Here is a 21,600-nt window from a genome sequence, read left to right as displayed (position 1 = left end):
CACCGACGAACCTATTCAAGGAACGGGAGATTTATTATGATTCATTGAACATTAAATATCACTTAAGAGTTTTCATTATCGTTATATATAGAGAATAATTGCTGTCCTCAACTCGGGACAGTCGGCAATAACTTTCACGACTCTTATAATTGTAAACATGAAAAAGGTCCTATGTAAAAAATTTTAATTAGAGCTAGAAGGAAACAGATAAGAAATATATAATATTAAGGATTAATTAAAAGCTGACAATCATAAAAATCAATTTTTAAGAGGTTTATTTATTTTATTTCAAAAATAGTTTGTTCCTTGACATTGTTTTCAGATTATATACATATGTATATGTCGCAGCCAACTTGTATAATATGTCCATTTTACCAAGGCTTCAGCATTTTTTAAGCATTAACCTAATCTAAGTAAAAACGAGAAAAATGTCGCGGAAAATTATAAAATGTACTACGCTACAAATTTAATAAAACACTTTATAAAATGACGACAATTTATAATCTGCCTTCGAAAATTTGTATCCGGACATATTATACAAATATCCCACATCCAATGAAGATAGATCCGGACAGACTGACACTAACTATCGGCCTGTCTCTACGTCTGGTGACTCCCACATCATCGGATACGCATCTTCGTCTTCCAGTTTCCTCAATCACTTCAGTCCCACCAGGACCTTGTCTGCCTTCTCCCTTCAATTGCCACCTCGCCCGTCTCGTCCTGCCAGCTATGTTTTGTATGTCCTTATTCCTGTTTCTTTGAGGCGGAGAAACTCCGAGCATAATTCGCTTTACACATCGAGCGTCTCTGAATCTTGCACTGTATTGATTATTGTTTTTTAAGTTAAGAATCATGGGCTTAGAAGAACCAAGATCTTGATGAGAATCCTGAGTACGGTAGAGGAATGCTTGCTGTATTTTTGGGACCCGACAGCATACAATGTATATCTGGCTGAGGGCGGATAGAGTCACCTCTAGTTGAGGATATATTAGCTTTATTTATAACTTTATTACATTTAAAACACAAGTCAGTTTGTGAAGAATTTCTAAAACATATTAAAAACGTTGTGATAAGTAGAAAATAACACAAAATGAGCATTTAACTCATGTAAACGCGCACTGTAACTCCCAGAAGACTTACTTATATCAATTTCTTACATGAATAATGGGTTATGGCCCAAGGCTGGATGAAAAGACTATTCAGGTTCATCAAGGAATTAATGAAGTTCTCGTAAGGCATTTAGGCGTACAAATAGAATGAATTTTAAACTAATCACGCTATATAAAGAGCTTATAACGGCATGTATCTCGCTAAAAAGCTTGTCTCATTCTCCAGATGCTATTAATTTTAAAGTTTATTCGTGTGTTTGTCTGTTACATAAAAATTACGAAATCTATTTACATAACATAGTCAATAATGAAACAATGGACTAACTTCCGAAAATCATAGTTTGATGGACTAGACCAGAACTCGTATAACATGAAAATATGTATGTCTACCAATAAAAAAACACTTCATTAATATAAAATTATGTATATATGAATCCTCATTATATGTATTGCCTCACCGATAGCTCTTCAGCCTATTTTCACGCCTCAATCTCTGTTGCGTCCATGTAGCGTGTTTATCTGTGTCACTGTGCTATGGACGTGTGTCAGGCACAGGGTCGCAGATTCGCTTGTTGGAAACACATTGTGTCGATTTAAGGTCCGCGCGTGCGCTCTGTGATCTTAAAATGGGATGAAAGATGCTGGGTGAGACGAGGGTATTGTGTGGAGTAGTCTTTATGTTACATTTTAAAAAGATAACATGTGTGTCATCCCAGGATTAATGCTTTATGAACTTTGGTGATTATTCGTATTATAAATTCAATATATTTTACTTTTTCATATTTACGGGTCTAAATTAATTCTTAGCTTCCTATTTCTCGTGCGTTCACAGTGTCTAATACGTTTTATTATAAATAAAAAGTGCATTGATAAAATTTTTGTTTATAATAAATATATATAAGTGTAATGGCGTCTCGCTGCTGAATAGTCTGACACCAGCTCCACAGCTCTCTGTATTCATTGACACAACACAGCACAGGGGTGTGATCGAAATGACGCGAGTGCTGGGGAATAAAACTCAAAACTGGTGAAAAGAGAATAAAAAAACGTCCCCAAAAATATAAATTATACAATATTTATGAGTGAGAATTGTCTAAGCGATCTATATGAGTGAATTTAGTTAGTTTTATAGTTCCGTTCAGCGGTGAGTAACGATTTTTTTTTTATATATTATAGAACCTATTTTTAAAACAACACGATCTGTGCACAGCGTTATATATTTTATGTGACGTTTAGAATTAAATATAAAATATACATGTTATTGATTAAAATATTGCGTAAACAACATTATTCTAGTATAATATATATATATATAAATAAATATTATTTAAAAAGTGTTTATATCAGCAGTGTTATCCGATAAATTTAAGTGTAAATTATTTTTCGCTAAAACTAAGGTACAGTGACCTAATTCTGATACTAGGAGCACGACCTAGGTCATTCTGTGACCTAGGATACAATAAGTTCGGTGATATTAATTTTATTTCAATCTAGTATATATATATTGTTTTAATTTTAATAATATGTCAGGTTTTTTGATAATTTATTTAATATTAATATCTATATGGCACATATTATTTTTTTTTTTCGTACATTAAAAACTTATCTGATTTAATATATAAGTATTTGTGTAACGAATAGTAAGCTTACTATTGTAAATTATAATGACTTTGTAAGACATTTAATAGAATTATACTCTAAAATTTAAATTAAAACAACAGATATAGTACCGATTAATTGTGGGGATGTTATATTTTAAGTATTTTCAGAAATTCATAACAAAATGGATGACAAGATTTTTATCGTAAATGCAAAAGCGATTAAAAGTTTTGAAGCTGCTTAAAGCGGGTGAGTATCAATAATAACATAAAAAAACTTGTATATATATATATATATACAAGTTATATATATATATAGACCATTGGTACATTGGTATATAGGTCGAGATACGAAGAGAAATTTTACAGAAAAATCAATTTGCATTTTAAATTGGTTTGTACCGTTTAAATTTCTGAGAGCACTTGTCCGTGAGATTTGACATACTAGTGAGGCTTAAAAAAATGTGTTTTAATTAATCGATGTTATTTTTACTGAGAAACTATTAAATAATATGGTTCAAATGACGGATGTTATCTATCTAAGCCAGTCGCAGTATCTCGGTTCGAATCCCGGATAATTAACTAATATTTGACTGACATAGAGGATATTAGGTTCACAAGAACTTAAAAAAATTGGCAATTATAAAGACCAGACTACCCTCATTTTCACAATTTTCACGTATCACCTATCTCGCTTTATCAGCAGGAGGTTCGGTGGCCCGCGAAGAGGACGGCAGGATGCACCCGCTCGCCAGGTGACCCTGTCGGCTTCACCCGCGGATCATGTCATGGGACTCCATAGAGTCGCGTGACTTCCTCGGGTCAGACTCCTCATACACTTACCGCAGAGACTTCCTTAGTATTGTCAGACTTAGACTTCATTAACACACTCTATGTTCATATGGGACCGACGCTAAGTCTTATAGTCAAAGAATCTTGTACTAATTTTAAATAAATTAGGTTTAAGTTCTATGTTCTTTGGATGAGAAACTCTTGTTTTTTTTTTGGCAAAACTCTATTCCATTTTCCAGATTCTTATCTGGGTAAATAAAATTAATTCTTGCTGTTTAATTTAAAAAATGTTCTATCTTTGTTAAAGGCACAGATGACAAGGATATTTTAATTAAAAATATTATATAAACATATTGATCTAGAGATGCTGGAAGGTGAAGAGTTCAGGTTTTAGATGCAGAGTAAGCTGATAAAAACAGTAAAGCTGTTTACCAACTGGTTTTAACCGACACTCTAGCTCATTCTTCATGAACCATGGACCTTCTTAGTGATACATTTCCGTTCAGGTCCTAGAATTAATATCACTTCTTGATAATCCTCGTGAATCACCACACAATCTACAGCCTTGGTTGCGGACCAGTGCACTCATGAATTATTGAGTTAATATTTCCTTCCAGCGGGGTGCCGGCGCACCAATTGTCGGCGACGCGACTGCTCAGCTCACCTGATCCATCCCGACACCATATCGAAGATCCACCAGGTATGATGTACAGGAACCATAACAAAACACCTATCAATATTCAACGTTTTAGTAAAGTTGAATTATGTTTGATTTATAATTATAAAAGGTTATGTAGTAGTCTTTAATTGCTGCATTTCGTCCAATGAGTGAGAGAGACGGTTGCCTATACTTTTCCCATCCTTTCGTCTCTCTCTTTCACAATCAAGATCGGCAACGCATCCGAAAAACTATGTTGCGGATATCTATGAGCGGAGATAACTACCTCCACCAGGTGGGCTGTCTGGTCGTGCGCCCCCTTTAGCAACAAAAAATCAACGACATCAATTTGCACAGAAAACCAACAGATTGGACATAATTTTTCATCAGATGAGTTGGGATAGGGAAATATTTTTGTATTAACTTACCAGAATAAGTCCGAGTTTGACATTCACGTCCCGTCTGTCCGTGATCACGGTCGCTGCAAAGTAACCGAAACGCCGGGAGTATGTAGTTATTAAAATAATAAAATAATCTTAGTAATCCGAAAAATATTAGTTTCATTTAAGTCTGATTTTGATACTCTTTACCATAGCGAAGAAATCAAAATGTCGATTGTTCAAGAGATCTTATGAACTTAGAAATCGTAATTTTTTTTACAAAATTTAAGCTTTAAGGTCAATTACGAGATGCAGGTAATCTATTAAGTATTATGTAAGCCGATAGAAGTCTATTTGCGGTAACCTTGACTCGGCTTACTTTAGATCCGATAGGTTTACAAATGCCATGCCATTTAATGCCGGCATTTTGTTAGATCTAGTTGTAATTTTTACATCATTATTCCATTTTCTATTAATATTACTGTAGTCGTAAATTTATATATTTTAATTTAAAAAAAAAAATGTTGGAATCGAATTACTTCATTAATTACAAACAATTTTGGTTTGTAATGTTTTTCTAAAATTAAGGAAAATCAATCATTCTTCCCAATAAATTAGTAAAATTTAACCGAAAGGTCCAAGGAATACAGTGAAAACAAATTTATATCACAAACTCAATATAAAACATTATTTTTTCAACGCTTACTTACTTACTTCTTCATGAACAAAATTCCAGAACTTTATCCATTCTCTGAAGAATATGCCAATGAGAATCGCAATGGCGCCATCCGCTGGGGCTCTCGCTTTGGACCAGCTCACAGGCCCTCCGGAGTCTTGGAGTGCTTCAGGGTCTGCCGCTCCAGACTGGACCAGTACTTTGCCAGGAGAAAGGTATAGTCTAACCATATTCGGTTAAACTAGGAGATGCTCCGAGACATCTCGATGCAAGTTAAATGAAGCGAACTAAAGATTTCGGTACCAAACCGTTATATTTTGAACATGGCTTCCATTTTCCGTACCGACCGATCAATTTTTTTGAATACTATCACCATAGATAACTGGGCTATCGAACAAAAAAAACCTCGACTCGTTCGTACATTCGGTTCGCGAGATCAATTCGCAACGCTCGTTTCACTCAATTAATGATGACATTTTAGTCACTTCTTCTCAGCTCTGTAAATGTAATTTTAAACTATCATTAAATAATTTTATATAAAAAACTCACGTCGACTGATCTCCGAATGTAGGTCACCATCTCTTCTAGTTTTTACAATTCACAAATGAGCCCAAAACAACTGTGCCACGAATTATTTCAATCATGAAGAGTTTAAAAATTAACATTTAAAGATTGTAAAAAGGTACTACTCTACCTTTATGATCCAATCTGATCTTGATTCAAAATCCAATAGAATTCTCGTGGTCCATTAGTGCTGGGGATGGATAAGAACTATCAATGAGGTCTGTCAAAAAGAAAATTAAATTAATATGCTTAGTTTTCGAAAGAAACGTCGAAATAAATCAGACGATTCCTCGTGAGGATGTGTCACAATCACTGTTTAGTCTCATAGGAACTGTCTCACTGTGGAAGAATTATTTAAGTCTAGCTGTTAATTAGGTAAATTCTTAAGAATATATATCAGGTATCTGTGTTATTTAATTATATATCATGCAGATTGAACGCGGTCTTCGTCTTTATATGCAAAACGAGCAACGCCAGGCGGTCAAAGTGTGGCTGTCAGCGTTACGAGGAGTTAGACACAGAACGGACAAGTTCGCGCTGTTGGGACACTTGTATAAAGCCTACATGGACTTTGGGAAGTACAGGTTGGACTGCGTTATATGTTAATTATAGGGAAAACTTTCCCTTTATTTTTCTATTAAAAACTTTTTTTGCGTACATGTTTGTGGCATAAATTTTAATGTCGACGAAAAAGCAAGACTTACTTCCCCCTTTGCTTAAGTATATGAGTTGTTTCGCAACATTTAAATTGATATTGCAATTATCAGAAAGTGGCGAATCAGACAATTTTTTTTAACGGTTTGAACACATTAGTATGAAATAAGAAAAGTGTGTAGATAATATTTTGAATCTTGTGATAAACAAACAAATACAAAGTGACTATGAAGTAATTAATTGATAATGAGATTATTTCTAATTTTGGTAACGTAACTTAATAATTTTATTAGAAAGAAGGAAAACTATTTACTACTTGACATTTTAAATTCCAGGGAATCACTGGAATTCGCAAACCGTCAGCTCGGCATATCTGAAGAACTAGACTCGGCGCCGATGAGAGCGGAGGCGTACCTCAACCTGGCGATGGCCCATCAGAACCTGGGTGGGCTTGACAGGTAACACGTGATGGTCTCATTCTTTGTGTCATGATTATTTTTCTGAATTTGAAGCGGGAGCGAGAGGTATAACAGCTAAATCTCTCTACAACCTACTAAAAGACAGGCCCAAATCTTACTAACGTCAATTCATTCTTAGGAGCTACTTCGAAGGTACCCAGGTTAATTTCAAATTTGGTTAGGAAGAGAGAGGAGATTGGACGGTGAAGGTGAGCGTTTAACGCGCGTTACATAGGGGCCCCTTAAACCTACACCTGGGTCACAAGTCCCAGGCACTGTTGAAGCTCCTCTCCCTGTAACGCGATGGACCCGGCACCCGCACGGTGAATCCATGGAATGATGAGGTTCCGTCTCTTAATTAATTCGATTAAATCTAATCCCTTCAAAGTAGTCAATTTAAATTGAAGCTCAAATATGGACATCTAAATTAATATACCACGAATGAGTTGAGGGTCCTGATTGATTAATTTGTAAAAAAATATATATAAAATGAAATTAACAATCTTTTGATTAAGAAAAATCATTACATAACATGTTGCAAATAAGATCGTAGGACAATAAGGAAGGTATTCAAAGAAATTTACATTATTTACTATATATTATATATAGTCGTGGTGGCCTGGAGGTTAAAGGCCTGCCTCTCATACGTGAGGGCGCGGGTTCGAAACCTGGCAAGTGCCAATGTGATCTTTTCCGAGTCATATGTAGTTCCTAAGAGTATTTGGACACCACTGACGGACGATGAAGGAAAACATCGTGAGGAAACCTGGTCTTATAATTTCAAATTATAAGTTTGAAATCGCCAACCCGCCTTGAGCAAGCGTGGTGATTAATGCTCAAACCTTCTCCGTGTGAGTAAAGGCCTTTGCTCAGCAGTGGGCACCGATAGGCTGATGATGATGATGATGATTTCTTTACTAATTTTTTTCATTCATTGTTGAAAAGCCATCAAGTAATTTGACTATGTTTAAAACTGCCTTAATGTTGAGAAGAGTGCTTATTTTAAAAATATTGTTCTGTAAACTAACATCAGCATTTTTTTATTATAAAGAAAAAAATTATATAAAATGATTGATAATAAATACAAGTATTTTTTTAAAAATTAAAATTATAATTCTGCAAACACAAATCGGTTATAAGCCAAATGTGCATCAGACCCGCAGCATTCTCTTGATGTAATTCACGACAAATTAGATCAGAATTATCAAGGGGACTAAAAATACTCTTTAACACGTTTCCATAAAACAATTACTAGAGATTGTTTTTATCTGTGGCTTCATCCGCAATGGAAACGTGGAATATTTTGGAAATGTCATCATTTTTATTTGTTAGACGAGTTTATATCAAAGAATTTGTAAAGTTAAAGTTTTTAGGCCAGAACGTGACAAGGTATCACGTCTCATCAACACAAAAAGAATTTCATATCTGGAGACATATTGTTTTTTAGCTATTTATTCGTTGTCTCTTTAATAAGTATGAGATATTTAATGTAAACCCAGAAAAACCTAAATTTATTTATCATTCGTTTATTTTTTTAGGGCGTTGTCTTACGCCCGTCACGCGTTGTACAACGACTGCGGTGGTGGGTCTACGGCTGGCTTCGTCCATCTGACGGTAGCTGTGGTCAGTATGGAATTGGGAGCTGTCTCCAAGGCGATGGACGGATTCATGAAAGCGCTTGGAGTTGCCCAAGCTCAGGATAACGACGTTCTTACTCTGCAGGTACGCTATTTCGATTTAACAGAACTTTGATACTATTAAGTATGTAATATTGCTTATATTTAAAACAGAAAGTTAGTCCAAAAACCGCTGTTTCAACAGTCCAAAAACTGCGAATTCTTCTGTTATTGAACCAAAGTACCAGAAATAAAGTTTTCTGTCAATAATTTTGATGAACAATAATATTACTGAATACTTAAGTAACAATGAGATGCTTTCTTGTGTTGCTAGTAAATTGCCAGAAAGGTTATCTATATTTAATTCTTCTCCTATCATCCAGGTGTACGTAGGTCTATCCGAGTTGTGGCGTAGACTCCGCGACCTGGAGCGGTCTTTCGGCTGTGCGTCCCGCGCCTGTGACGTGGGCCGGGGTCACAACTCCTTGAACCTGAACACTCGCCACCACAGGAACGCCCTGCTTCAGATGGCAGCAGCGCTGAGAGCTAAGGGGGAACTGGGAGACGCCCATGATTATGTCAATGTGAGCAGTCCAGTTTTGTAGATGTTAACAAGATCTAAGACTTTCGCGAGTATTCAATTAAATTAAACTAATATTTTCGGATTACTACGCGTCCATTTCGTCTGCAAAGTAACTGGCCTCAACGGTATTATTATTATCTAATATCGTATTAAATTGTTAGTTTGTAACGGAAAATAATGAAATATTTACATTATCTCATAGACCGGATATTTCAGCATATTTGCTGAAAGTATTCCTATAAACTTTGAGTGTTTAGTTAAAATTCTGAAAGTATTTTAATTATTGCACAGGACCTTCATAAGCAACTTTACTCACACCAGATTACACCTTCAGCTTCGCTAATATATCTAAATATTTGTATGAAATTCAAAAATTTCAACGTTATAACATAAAACCAGCTCATTAGAAACAACTCAAATAGCTCTAGAAATACAATTTTTATACAAATGGATATATTAAATTTGCTATTACGTATATCCTACACGAACACAATATATGACATTTATACACTAATACAACTAGGCATTAAAATCTATTTTGACATGTAAAAAAAAATTTACAACTAATGAATCATTATTAAGATTTCTGGGGAATTATCTTCGATTTTCTGTCATAGGTCTATGTTTTGGTATAGGCCTATATGAACATGCATATTTGTCAAAAATACCATGGAAACCTTTACTTCCAGGAAGCCCTACGTTTGGCGTCTGTCGCTGGTGACCAGGGCTGCTACGCCCGCGCCATGAGGCTAGCTGGTGACGTGTATAGACGAAAAAGTGACCTGGGGAAGGCTCTGAGGTAATTTGAACTTTATATACAGGACTTATCTAGTCGTTTTTCATATAATTATGTTTTTAAGATTACAACTTGTTGAAGATACTTATATTCCACTAATTTTCACAATACCATATTTATTTAATTAAGAAAGTTATTTTGGTGACTTTAAAATAAAACTGATGTCATTAGTAATGATTGCTGTTACCGAGAACTAAGTATTGACGTAAAGTTCTTTTGGTAGACATTACGAAGTGGCGATGGGGGCAGGTCAGTCTCTGGGAGATAGGTTGGCGCAGATGGAGGCGATGGACGGGGCCGCCAGATGCCTGGACGAGCTCAGGTTACAAGGACGTATTTGTAACTGCAGACCTCTGGAATTTAACACGAGGTTATTGGAGGTCGCCACCTCCGTTGGATCCAAGGTTGGTTTGATTCTTTGATCCACAACTTCGCTATTACGACTCTGTTTAGTTAACTCCTAATTAATGAACTTGTACAATTATACGCACGGTACTTTTAGACATGTTTGTGTAAACGAATAAATGTGTGATCATTCGTAATGAGTATTTCGGATCATGTTCATGTCGACTTGCATTGAATGTATAGATTGATTTAAATACTTATCACTCTAAATGAAACTAATATATTACGGATATACTACGCGGATTTTATTATTTTAAAACTACATAATCCCGACGTTTCGGTTACTTTGCAGCAACCGTGATCACGGGCAGACGAGGTGTGATTGAGGGAGGGATTATGTAGTTTTTAAATAATAAAATCCGCGTAGTAAATCCGAATAATACTAGTTTCATTTAAATGAATACTCGCGAAAATCTTAGATCTCATTACTTATCACTCTAGCAACACTGATCAATTAACTAACTAAAATTGAAACGAGTTGATGTATTGGTTCCAAAATTTTATTTTAAAATAGCGGTTAAAATTTATTATTATGGACTGGTCATTGTTATTTCCCATTAAAGTATGAAGACGACAAAATAACAAATAACTTGGAAGAGCTTCTTTTATGTGACTTCTACGAACAGAAAAGCAGTTGTTCAATAACTAAGTACCATGAGCACGCCCTGTCAGATGTTAGTGCGTCGCGTCCGTCTCCGACTGGCGGACATCTACACAGCTCTAGGTGACAACAACGCGGCCGCCCGTCAGAAGCGAGCTGCTAGCGCGTGGGCGGCACCCACCTGCGGGCGCTGCAGGGAGCCGCTGGCAGAGCGACCTGAACCTCTGGTGTCACTACCGTGCACACACTTCGTTCATCTTGCGTGAGTTTATATTCCCTGTCAGTCTTATTGAGTGCTATCAGTTATGATCGTTCGATTCGTTACGCCGTTTGAGAATTTTTATGATTTCCTCTGATTTGAAGAACTTTTTTTTTCCTGGTTATAAGATTCTTCTTTTACTGAATAATTAACGCCGTTTAGGATGGACAATTGATTGACTGGATAATTGACGCTGTTTGTAGGTGAATATGAAGTTTTAAATGGTGAACAAACTATCTTGGAAACACCACAGACACACACTATAACCTTAAAAATATCCAAATTTAAATTGGGAAAAAACACAGGGGCAGACAAACTGTTTTTAAATTTGCTGTTCTCATGAAGAAAGAGTGCCTGAATGAATTCCTGCATTCACTCTTCAAATTGTATCATATAGAATACCGTGACGTTGGCTACTTTATGCTCAAGGCTGACGAGTTTGATTGTAAACAAGTATTGGTCTCCAATAGTTTTTTACACTCTCCTCCAATCCTATGCAGCAAACTGTTATTCAGCTACCTCTGCCCAGATATGACCGCAATATTCTCCAGTCAACCGGAATTATGTTTTGTAAAGACAAAGAAGCTATCCTGGCGTGAAGTACTGCCGTACTTTTGCACTAGAAGAGGTAAATATGTGGTATCACGAAACTCAAGTAATGCAACCAAACATGTGACCAAGAATAATAAAGAAAGAAATCTTATGTCATGTCAGGCTGCTGACTTGTGCCGAAACATTCCTCTTTCAATCCTGATCAAGCGGAGAATATGTCGATACAGACAAACCACAGTGTGGTAACAGGTTCCTAATGGGGAAGAGACTTCGATAGTTTCTTTGTCTTTATCCGTTATGTGCAGAAAATTTGGTTATGTTATGTGCAGAAAATTTTATGGTCGCTATGCAGCACGCTTGTAGCTTACTTTATTTGAGAAAGACTTAAGGACGAAGCGAAATTTGGAGCTACTTCCAGCGTCGTCAACTTACATGATAAAGGCCTGACTTATGGCTGGTATTAAAGTCTCCTAAAAAGACCACCTGCTGAAGGATACCAAAGGGAAACCATAACAGCATCCTATCTAAAATGTTTCAGTAAGCGAGCCGTCTCCTGACCATCACTGTTCGAGCGGTAGACATCAGAATAAACTATTTTGTCTATACCTGCGTCCAGCAGTAACCATAGGATAGAAAAATTGGGCCCCCAAAATTGGAGCCTTCGACACAACAAAAAAATTTGGCGTATTACTAGGCTCAATTCAAAATTAATGCCTTCCTCATCCTCATTACGGCTTCAACTTTACGGCATTTATAAATTGGTAGACGGCATATTTTTTTCTGATAGTTGGTTGCTATCGTTGTGGTCTCTCATCGAGGGAGTATCACCTTTGATATGTGTTTGTTGTGATCTTCACTTGACGTTCACATAATTTGCAACAAGTTTTATAGACATAAATTATGCAAAGAGAAGAAAAACATGAAAATACTCGGCTCTTATTGAAGGTGTATTCTCTACCTTTGCAGCTGTATGCCGGAGTCCTGGTCCCGTCGCTCCAACCGTGGTTCTGGTGAATGTGCTGAATGCGCCTCACCTCGTGCTAGGGCTCCACCGCCCGCCCCGCCAGCCCCGAGGAGCCTGCCCTCACAGGTGGTGAGTCCTCCTCGTTTCATATAAGATCGGATGAATAAACGGACATCAGGAGTTGGACATCAGTCACAAGCATCTCTATCCACCTTGATGTTTACTTTACACGCCAAATATCTTCTAGATGGAATTTCTTCATTCCTTTCGATATTACTTTTATGTCCTAAGGATATTTTCATCTCGCATATCAACCAAGTCTCACAATCTGTTTCTCATCTGGCACAACTTAAACCTCATACAACAATAATTTAGTGGGTTCTAAAATTACCAGCTACTTTAAATTATATTGCTTAACAAATACATCTTAAAATTATAATTAAAGCCTTATAAATCCTCATCTTCCAGGACTTTCCATTCGGGACGCCTCCCACGCTGCGCGACTCCGACATAAACTCCGTGCTGAGCGACCACAGCAGTCAACAAGCTACGTCCAGTGTTTAATTTAAATATTTTAATCAAATCATTTAATGTCTTCTGTATTTTCACGATATTTTCAAGATTTTAATTGTATTATTTATTCTTCACACGACTTGTGTCCGTTCGAACACATTTTTGCATATAAATATTCACGTTTTTATAACTTAATTAATGTTATGTAAGAGTAACAAGCAACTTCATTTATTTGTAATGTTATGTAGAATTGTAACTTCCTGATGTATTTTGTGTGTTTCATTACATTATTTAATTTTTTATTCACATATTTTCTAAATAAATTAAATATTTCTAAGTAATATAATATCTACAAACAAAAATGCCTTTACATGTAATAGTAAAATTAAAACTAAGCACTACGTTGACAGTATACAGCCAACATTATATTTAATTGTACGGAATCTGAAAACGAAGTTTGACAACAATGGCGGTAAAAATAAAAAATCAGTTGAATGGAAAAGAATTTAGCAAAAGCATTAAAGTTAACAGGACACTGTAAACACTATGAAACTGTTTTTATCTGTAGACTGCGTGCATGCATTGTAAACGTGCATTTTCAAAAGTTATCATAAAAGTATTTTTTTATTCTCGGCTATTTTTATTATTTACTTCAATATATTATTGTCATTATTTTATATATTTTAAATTAATTTTAGTTTTCTATTTTTGTTAGAAATAAAAAAAGATATTAAAAAGCAATGAAAGAAGGAAAAGTCCATATCTGATCGTTTCACGTCTGTGTAGGATAATATATTTTACGCTTTCTTAAAAAATAAGATTTTATGTGGTGTCAAATACAAGTAAGATTAATTATTAATAAATATTTTATCATAAGAAACATACGCTTGTATCGTGATAGAAGGATTTGTTGCATCTACATACTCTATTATAAAATGAAAAGCCCACAAACTGCCAAACACTTGTGGTCATTTAAGAAATTAAAAAAAAAAAGATATGTGCACTAGTTTTGAAATCACGCATGAAAAAAAAATATATAAAAATATTAAAAAAATAATTCTTCACCTTAAAGAGTTATATTATATTAATATTAATATAAATAATTAATGAAATAAAAATAATTCAGATATTATAAATGTTATAGTATTCATAGATTATATAAGGGACCGGCGTCTGTATTGTCAAAAGGTTACTTTGCGATGTGATATCATAGTATATGTTAATGCTTTGATAAAGAAAGGATAATGCAGATTATTGTCCTTGATACTGTAGATAGATAAATAATATATAAATTTTATTTATTCTTGTATAAAATATATTAAATTCTTCCATATACTCCTATATATTTTACCATATCATAACTTCAGTTTTGACAATTCCACAAAAACGCTATTGTCATTAGTCAAATCACTTCTATATAGGTAAAATAATCATTTGTGTGCTAAATTTATGTTTTAAATTAAATAAATCTATATTATTACACGGGTAGACGTAGAATGCACTGTTTAGATGATTCTTTTGTTATATCTCATCCGAATGTTCCTAAAAGATTATTTATCGTGTTGAAATCACAAGTAAATCTAAATTTTAAAGTGTTGGACGTATCCAAATAATCAAAAAGTTATTGTGCGAGCGTGGCCGCGTGTACAGCTAGTTTAATAAAGTTTATTTTTTAACCTTTTACTATGTTCGGTGTAACGTATTTCTTTCTAAATATCGTTAACATGTAGTTGTGATTATGGCGTTGTGTTTATTATTTTAGATATATAAGATTATTGGAATATTGTTCGTTATATTTTAAAGATTTAAATTGAAAAAATATATAATTAGAAAAAAATATTTGTTTTATTTTCTGTCTCATATATCATTTTCTATTATAGTAAAATATTGATATAATAAAGAATTATTAATTGACTCATTCATAATAATATTCATTTTTTTTTTGTATATAATATTCATTTAGTCCTACAATGTTGCTAGCATATTAAAAATTTATCGATATTCATCATACTATATGCTAAGAGTTTTACGTTTCTGATTCTAAACCTTACATTAACACTATTATATGGCCAGATTTACTAATAAAAAACTGATGACGCTTCGTATGTAGCGTGACGATGCCAATTTGAACTAAGCATACAGAATTGAGCATATTACGGTAGAGTGCCTTTTAAAACGCATTATGAATGGACAAGAAAATTAAATCTAAACACAATATGTATATATAATGAAACTTTTTCTGGGCCTACCACATTTATATATATTAATAAAAAAAACTAGGAGAAATATAATCATGAACAAATTTTATTTGAATTTGATTAATGCTCCATCTATTGGTCGTCTTGTAAAAGAATATTATTTTTATTTTTTATAGCTATTACCTATTTCTATGTACCAAAACCAACACAAATACAATATTTATATAAAGTACAGTTTATTCTCTTTTCATATATATTAGTAATAATAAATTGTATAAAAGATTGATGTCGGCTGTATTGTTGATAATCATTGCCAGGAGAGAAAATAATAAGAATTGTTTATAAGTAACCATTTGTATTGATTTTTCGTCGCTTTTCATACTATTGAGTTTTACCTGTAAAAATCAATTAATACAGCAGTAAAATTTTGTTTATCCATAGAAAAACAATAGAAGGTACAAACTGTGATACAAGTACGATGTTGGATGTGCTATTTATATAAAATAAGCTTTGTGTATCGGAGTGTAACGAAGAGAAAGAAATTGTGTATATAGTTGGGTTTATACTCGGTTTTTAAGGAAATTTTCATTGTTTTAGGAAAGAATGAGTGCTATTGCGCGACAGGAATCTCATGTTAAGGAGAGTTTATTTCAGTTTATTGAAAAAAATATCCCCTCGGCGGACGTAAGTGCTATAGATGATATTGTACTTGCGTATGTCATTTCTATCCTTGAAGAAGCCTCCCAGGATCCCTGCTTTGATGTCGAAGGTAAGGTTTTATCAACATTTCATTCGTCTCAATTTAATAATCAGAAAAAAAAAAATATTAACTACGAATTAATAAATAATAACAAAAAAATATATTGACTTAAATTATTTACTATTCTCTTATATTTTTGTTTACAATAGATGCACTATTAATTATTTCTATTAATAATTGACATTACTGTTTTAAATATATACTTTCTGTTATATGATACATTATTATTATATATTTTTAAACAATTGTGTATAAAATATCTCAGAAAGAAGTTTGTATTTTAGTTTATATAGAATGTAGTTGGCATAGTTGTGTTTCTTTATTTTGCCACAAAATTCCTTTATTCCAAACGGCTTATCGAGTATTTCGAAACATAAAAAAATATTTTCTCTTATTTTTAAATGACAAATAAATTAATGACACAAATGTATTTAAATATTCACAGATCCTATATATTCTAAGTACTTGAACGACAGCCAAGAAAAGACCAACAAATATTGTTTGTTGCAGTACTTATATAAACTTTAATTACCTGCAAAGAATAATGCATTGAACCGGGATAACAATTCCGATATTAATGAAGCGTCCATAGCCACAATAAGTCTGCAGGAGACCTACTTTGTGTTAGCGTATAATCACACGTACAGAACATAATATTCATAAAATCACTTAAATCTTATAAATTATAATTAATTTAAATAGTTTTTAATATAGAAATCGAGTTAATAGAATGAATATATACTTAGCATATTTTATATGTATGCCTTATTTCCGTCGGTCAACTTCAACAGAGATTTTCTAAGGATTTTCATCTTTATTTGTTATCAGTAGCTCGGTGATGTATTTCCTTTCATTAGTGAGTCACTTATGTATTGTGTAATGATCCCGAGGTTCCCAGATGTTACCGTTACCATTCCGTTACCGTTCTATCCCGGTTGTTACCATCATTGTAGTATTTCCGTAAGCTTGTATATGTATAATTTTTGTCAATAACTTAATGTTTTTCAGGCTTCATAGAAATGATGTCTGCTTATATCCCAAAGTTTGCTACCATTGAGCCGGGGATGGTGTGCTCGTGGGTTCTAGAGCTAGAGGCGGAACTCACTCGGAGAGACGGTTCTGACACATTATCCAGCCACGGTAAGAGATAATTATTACTATTTATATAACAAATTTCTTTAACTCATTATGACCCGTTTAGTTTAGATTTTATATCCTATCTATTACAGATGATTCAACGGGCAGTGATAAAATAAGTCTAACCCTCCAAAGGATGAGCGAGATGCTGCCCTCTGTACCAACTAAGAACAATCGGTGAGTTCCTACCATTTTATACATGTCCGAATACATATACAGCTAGTATATTGCCAGTGACTTTGCTTGAGGCCAGAGGAATTTTTTTTGATAGAACATATATATATACATTTTATAGTACAAATTAAAAACATTATAATTTTTAATTTATTTGTATAAATATGCATTTTTTTTCTATCTAAGACATCATAAAAAGGTAAACTTAATATGTTTACATTATTTATCTCGTTTCGTTGGACGTTTTATAACATCACAATATATGCAAAACAACAAACAAGCGACTTATTTGTACATAGTGATATATTTTCAGGTCCTCATCCCGTTCTCACTCCACGTCCGAGAGCTCCGAGGGTGCTGACCGGAGGTCTTCCGTCATAGAGGAGGAGTACCCCGAGCAGTGTAGAGCGCTGCACGAGATGTTCCCCAACACCTGCGCCATGGAGGTCTCATGATACACACATCTATAATATTCTTCTAATACTAATATTTACGGATTACTACGCGTTTTTTATTATTTTAAACTCCACACCGCCGACGTTTCGGTAACTCCGCAGCCGTCATCACGGACGGATGAGGTGTGGAACTTATATACAATTTTCTTTCCCAAAGTGAGCGGTAGCGCCCTCTTGTGGCCGCCGCAGGCGTAGAGGGGGCCGTGTAGATGCTTGGGTCATTTTTAATTTCATTTAGAGAGGACAAAGTAAGTTTGGGAACTTATGCTTTGAGAGATTTCGATCATGATTTGGTAGTCTTCAGGGTGAGGGCCAATTCAAACTTAATTCCCACCACTTTTCTTCACACATTTCCACGTTTTTAAGTCCTTGTGACGCACCGCCTCCAGTCTCGTTATATCTTCAGAGAGCGTTCAGAATAGTTCCGTCTTTGTTATCAGATAAAGCACTGCGTGTCCATCGCGTGCGGGGACGCCGAGCGCGCCGCCGCCACTCTGTTACACCGCCGCGAGCAAGGCCACGCTCTCACGACGCTCCACGCCACCCGACACGCGACACTGTGTGACGACAGCGAGCTCAAGAACAGGATCATCGCCAGGTGCTTATAATGATTGCTTCTCGGCTGGTGGAGCCTGGCCGTGCTCGGCCGTGGGCTGGCTCCACCGGGGAAGAACCAGCCTCTCACGGGAGATCGGCGTGAAGTAGTCTTTAATGTCTGCGTTTCGCCCGATGAGTGAGAGAGACGGTTGCCCTTTCTTTTTCCCACCCTTCCCTCTCCCACATTCATCAAGTAGACCGTCTGCTCGTTTGTCATCTCTGCCATAAAAAAACGGCTAAAAATCAGACAATCCATCAGATGCAGCGTATAAGCTGACACGTACACGCTGGAGCGATTTCGATTGGACTTTCAAAGGATGATAGTTTAGTTCTAAGATATATATGAGTTTTGGGCAAAGTGAAAACATGAAGTAATGAACCACTTACAAGAGTGAAGTCGAGGAAAAAATCTAATATATATTGAAATATGTTCTGTGAATGTTTTTAACACAAATAATGTCTAATTTCTCAGATATTCTTACGTGGACAAGAACTCGGACACCAAGGAGCACAAACCGCTGGCGCCCAAGTTTGAACCGAAGAAAATGGTCCGCTACAGAGATAACAAGATAGTGTCTCTGAAAGGAGAGAGGTTCACTGAGGTTGGCTACACATACTTAGTGAGATAAACAATACACATATATATATATTATTAATACAATGTGTAACCTCCAGGTGCCGAAATCCGGTATGGACGAGGAGAACTTAAAGAAACAAAAAAAACAGCATTGCCCTTAACCATTACAGCCACGTCAGTACGGTGAAAGAGCGGTCTCCGCCACCGCGACCTTTGACCCCGTAGTAACCCACACACGCCCCAAAGTCAATGTACAAACAGACGCACACACGCACCGACCCATATATACACGTACAGTATATATCTATGTAGCTATGTGCCAATTCTTATTGGCGTGTGATCCGTTTACGCGCAAAATATATTATACAAGGGAACAAGTTTACCGTCTGACGTGGCTCGCGCCTTTTAATGATTGCTTTATGTTTGCCCGCGGACTCTTCGCTCGGGGCTGTCACCCGCTGGCGTCACTTTTGACATTGACGTTCGATGTCATGGCACTCGTGACACTGACATGCCTGACCCTGATCATTTTTATGACACTGACATTCAAAATTGTGACGATGAATATGAATCTGATGACGTCTGTTAAATTTAAATCTCCGATCAAGATGACTCCGCGTTTTATGAGCGCGTCGTTGCCCGTGATGCCTTTATTGCTATACATTTTTGTTAGACTGACGTTTATGACGTTGACGTCATTTGTGACGCTGACATCTCCGAGCACACTTATCGACAAGACGCTATTTGTGACATTAACGTTCCCGCGCAAACTTGTATCAGTGACGTGTGTGCCGTTTGCGACATTGCCAGCCTGTGGGCGTGCGCTCTGTGTTAGTGTTAGTGATGTAGGCGCGCGTTGTTCCCGTATTAGTTGCGCGGCGTTTTGTTCGACCGCTTTTTCATGTACTGATTATTTTTATAGTTTGTATTATTTGGAACTTTTTAGTCATTTTAATTTATACGTTTCGTTTGTGTGTAGTTTGTTTGTACGCGACAGTATTATTCGGTCATACGGAGCTATGGCACGCGTGTCCAGGGAGCCCCGGGCGAAATGTGTTCAAGACGTTAGGTGTGTAGGTAATGATAGAAGTGACGGATGTGCCATAGCTAGCGTAGTGCATAATTCTATACATTTAGATAGTTATATGAAATGTATATGTTTATTAAGCAATTTTAGGTTGAATAATGTAAAATTTAAACCTTGTATAGTTTTAAGTGTAACACGTCTGACGCCTGTGATTGTTATTTTTATGGTTAGTATTATTATTATTATAGTTTGGACGTTTTTTGTGATCATCTGTGATTTTGTTGCCATTTGTAGATGTTTATTTATTTCTCTCGTGTTACCGAACTGTTGTGATCGGAAGTGATTCCGGATTTTTTTTTTTTTTTACGTGATTAACATATTTTTTATTGTATTATTTTTGTGAGCCCATTGAATGGGTGTGCAATGAACTCAGCACAGCTGATCTTTGTGTGTGTGTGTGTGTGTTTTTTTTTATTGCGTGTAAACCGTCTCTGGTATGGAACAAACAGATCTGACACGTCTATGTCATTTATAAAAGATTTATATGAGTGACATATGTTTTATTATATATTTTTTTATTTCTTTATTTCGTTTTTCTTTACTAGTGTTGAGGCCAAACACGGTGCTCGGTGATAGCCAAAATATCTCAGACAGTATTTAAATTTAGATTAATTTTTTTTTCTATTGTGTTTGTTTATAAACGAACGCTTAAAGATAAACAGATGCTATAAACGTAATTTATTCTTTGAATCTCGACCTCAATAATATTATAATTTTATTATGTTACTGAATTATTTTTAACTGCTCTGATTCCGTGCCTACATTTGATGAAGTGATTCCATCAAAATGCGTCCAGCCGTTGTGTTTGTATGTTAAATTTGAATTCCCGTTGGGGTCTCGTTGTTTTGGTAGTTAGCTACGTCCCGATACTATCCACCAGTATACAATGGCACCAGAATGACAGATGACTAACTCGCCGCATTTATTTTATTGTAAGTATCGCGTGACGCGCACTCGATGTCATATCCAGTCTGATGTGATCAATACAATGTATCAATATATCAAATAAACCCTTCAAAATAGTTTTATTTGTTCGGAAACCTGAAAAAATGTGAATATTTCCATCAAATTGATGATATTTTATGCACTTTAGCGAAATATCTAAGCTTCGGAGGTAGATGTTTGAAGTGAAACTTCTTATGCCACCTCCAACGAGGTTGCGTGAAACTTAACGCTACCAGCGGCGGATAAACAGAGGCAGCGAGAGGGAAGGCGTGGCGCTGAACCGCATGCGGGCAATCTATTGTGGCTTGTAAGTAATGTTAATAAAAGTTGTCTTAAAGAAACACTGAAAATTCCTTAAAAATCAATTTCTACCTCTTCCTGTTTTCATTACAATTTTATATAATTCACTTCCGCCGCGCGGATTGACTCTACGTACAATTATTTTTTTTATTAATAGCAAAGAGCTGCGTCGCCTGGAGCGAGAACATT

General features: G+C 35.4%; 2 protein-coding genes across 4 annotated transcripts; both read left to right on the top strand.

Annotated features, from left to right (window-relative positions):
* Nucleotides 1-1,637: 1,637 nt before the first annotated feature.
* On the top strand, nt 1,638-15,012 carry LOC116776532 (43 kDa receptor-associated protein of the synapse homolog). Of its 3 annotated transcripts, XM_061525648.1 has the most exons (15): nt 1,638-1,850; nt 2,087-2,256; nt 2,882-2,960; nt 3,414-3,531; nt 4,120-4,202; nt 5,277-5,431; nt 6,213-6,364; nt 6,770-6,892; nt 8,431-8,614; nt 8,892-9,092; nt 9,781-9,890; nt 10,111-10,291; nt 10,965-11,155; nt 12,671-12,797; nt 13,137-15,012. In XM_061525648.1, exons 4-15 carry the CDS (start codon nt 3,494-3,496, stop codon nt 13,230-13,232), a joined length of 1,641 nt encoding a protein of 546 aa, XP_061381632.1. In that variant the 5' UTR covers nt 1,638-1,850; nt 2,087-2,256; nt 2,882-2,960; nt 3,414-3,493; the 3' UTR covers nt 13,233-15,012. The 3 variants fall into 3 exon arrangements, with proteins under 3 accessions (XP_061381632.1, XP_061381630.1, XP_061381631.1); XM_061525646.1 differs by having other exon boundaries at nt 1,638-2,256; nt 3,417-3,531; XM_061525647.1 differs by having other exon boundaries at nt 1,638-2,256.
* A 708-nt stretch (nt 15,013-15,720) lies between these two features.
* LOC116776617 (CUE domain-containing protein 2) lies at nt 15,721-21,186 on the top strand. Its single transcript, XM_032669851.2, has 8 exons — nt 15,721-15,834; nt 15,977-16,148; nt 17,148-17,279; nt 17,369-17,453; nt 17,764-17,896; nt 18,346-18,503; nt 18,975-19,104; nt 19,178-21,186. The coding sequence occupies exons 2-8, from the start codon at nt 15,983-15,985 to the stop codon at nt 19,238-19,240; spliced, it is 867 nt and encodes a 288-aa protein (XP_032525742.1). The 5' UTR covers nt 15,721-15,834; nt 15,977-15,982; the 3' UTR covers nt 19,241-21,186.
* The last annotated feature ends 414 nt before the right edge of the window (nt 21,187-21,600 follow it).

Source organism: Danaus plexippus, chromosome 30 (genome assembly GCF_018135715.1).
Source record: "Danaus plexippus chromosome 30, MEX_DaPlex, whole genome shotgun sequence".
Classification (NCBI taxonomy): domain Eukaryota; kingdom Metazoa; phylum Arthropoda; class Insecta; order Lepidoptera; family Nymphalidae; genus Danaus; species Danaus plexippus.
Note: the sequence above shows the minus strand (reverse complement) of the source record. Positions and strands in the feature narration are given on the sequence as shown.

What these genes read in the sequence shown, in the direction of transcription:
- LOC116776532 (XM_061525648.1), top strand. Translation starts at nt 3,494, where the DNA reads ATGTCATGGGACTCCATAGAGTCGCGTGACTTCCTCGG. An exon ending in ATGGACTTTGGGAAGTACAG is followed by an intron (nt 6,365 to 6,769) that starts GTTGGACTGCGT and finishes TTTAAATTCCAG; the next exon opens with GGAATCACTGGAATTCGCAA. An exon ending in GGAGCCTGCCCTCACAGGTG is followed by an intron (nt 12,798 to 13,136) that starts GTGAGTCCTCCT and finishes CTCATCTTCCAG; the next exon opens with GACTTTCCATTCGGGACGCC.
- LOC116776617 (XM_032669851.2), top strand. Translation starts at nt 15,983, where the DNA reads ATGAGTGCTATTGCGCGACAGGAATCTCATGTTAAGGAGAGTTTATTT. An exon ending in TGACACATTATCCAGCCACG is followed by an intron (nt 17,280 to 17,368) that starts GTAAGAGATAAT and finishes TATCTATTACAG; the next exon opens with ATGATTCAACGGGCAGTGAT. An exon ending in CCAACACCTGCGCCATGGAG is followed by an intron (nt 17,897 to 18,345) that starts GTCTCATGATAC and finishes CTTTGTTATCAG; the next exon opens with ATAAAGCACTGCGTGTCCAT.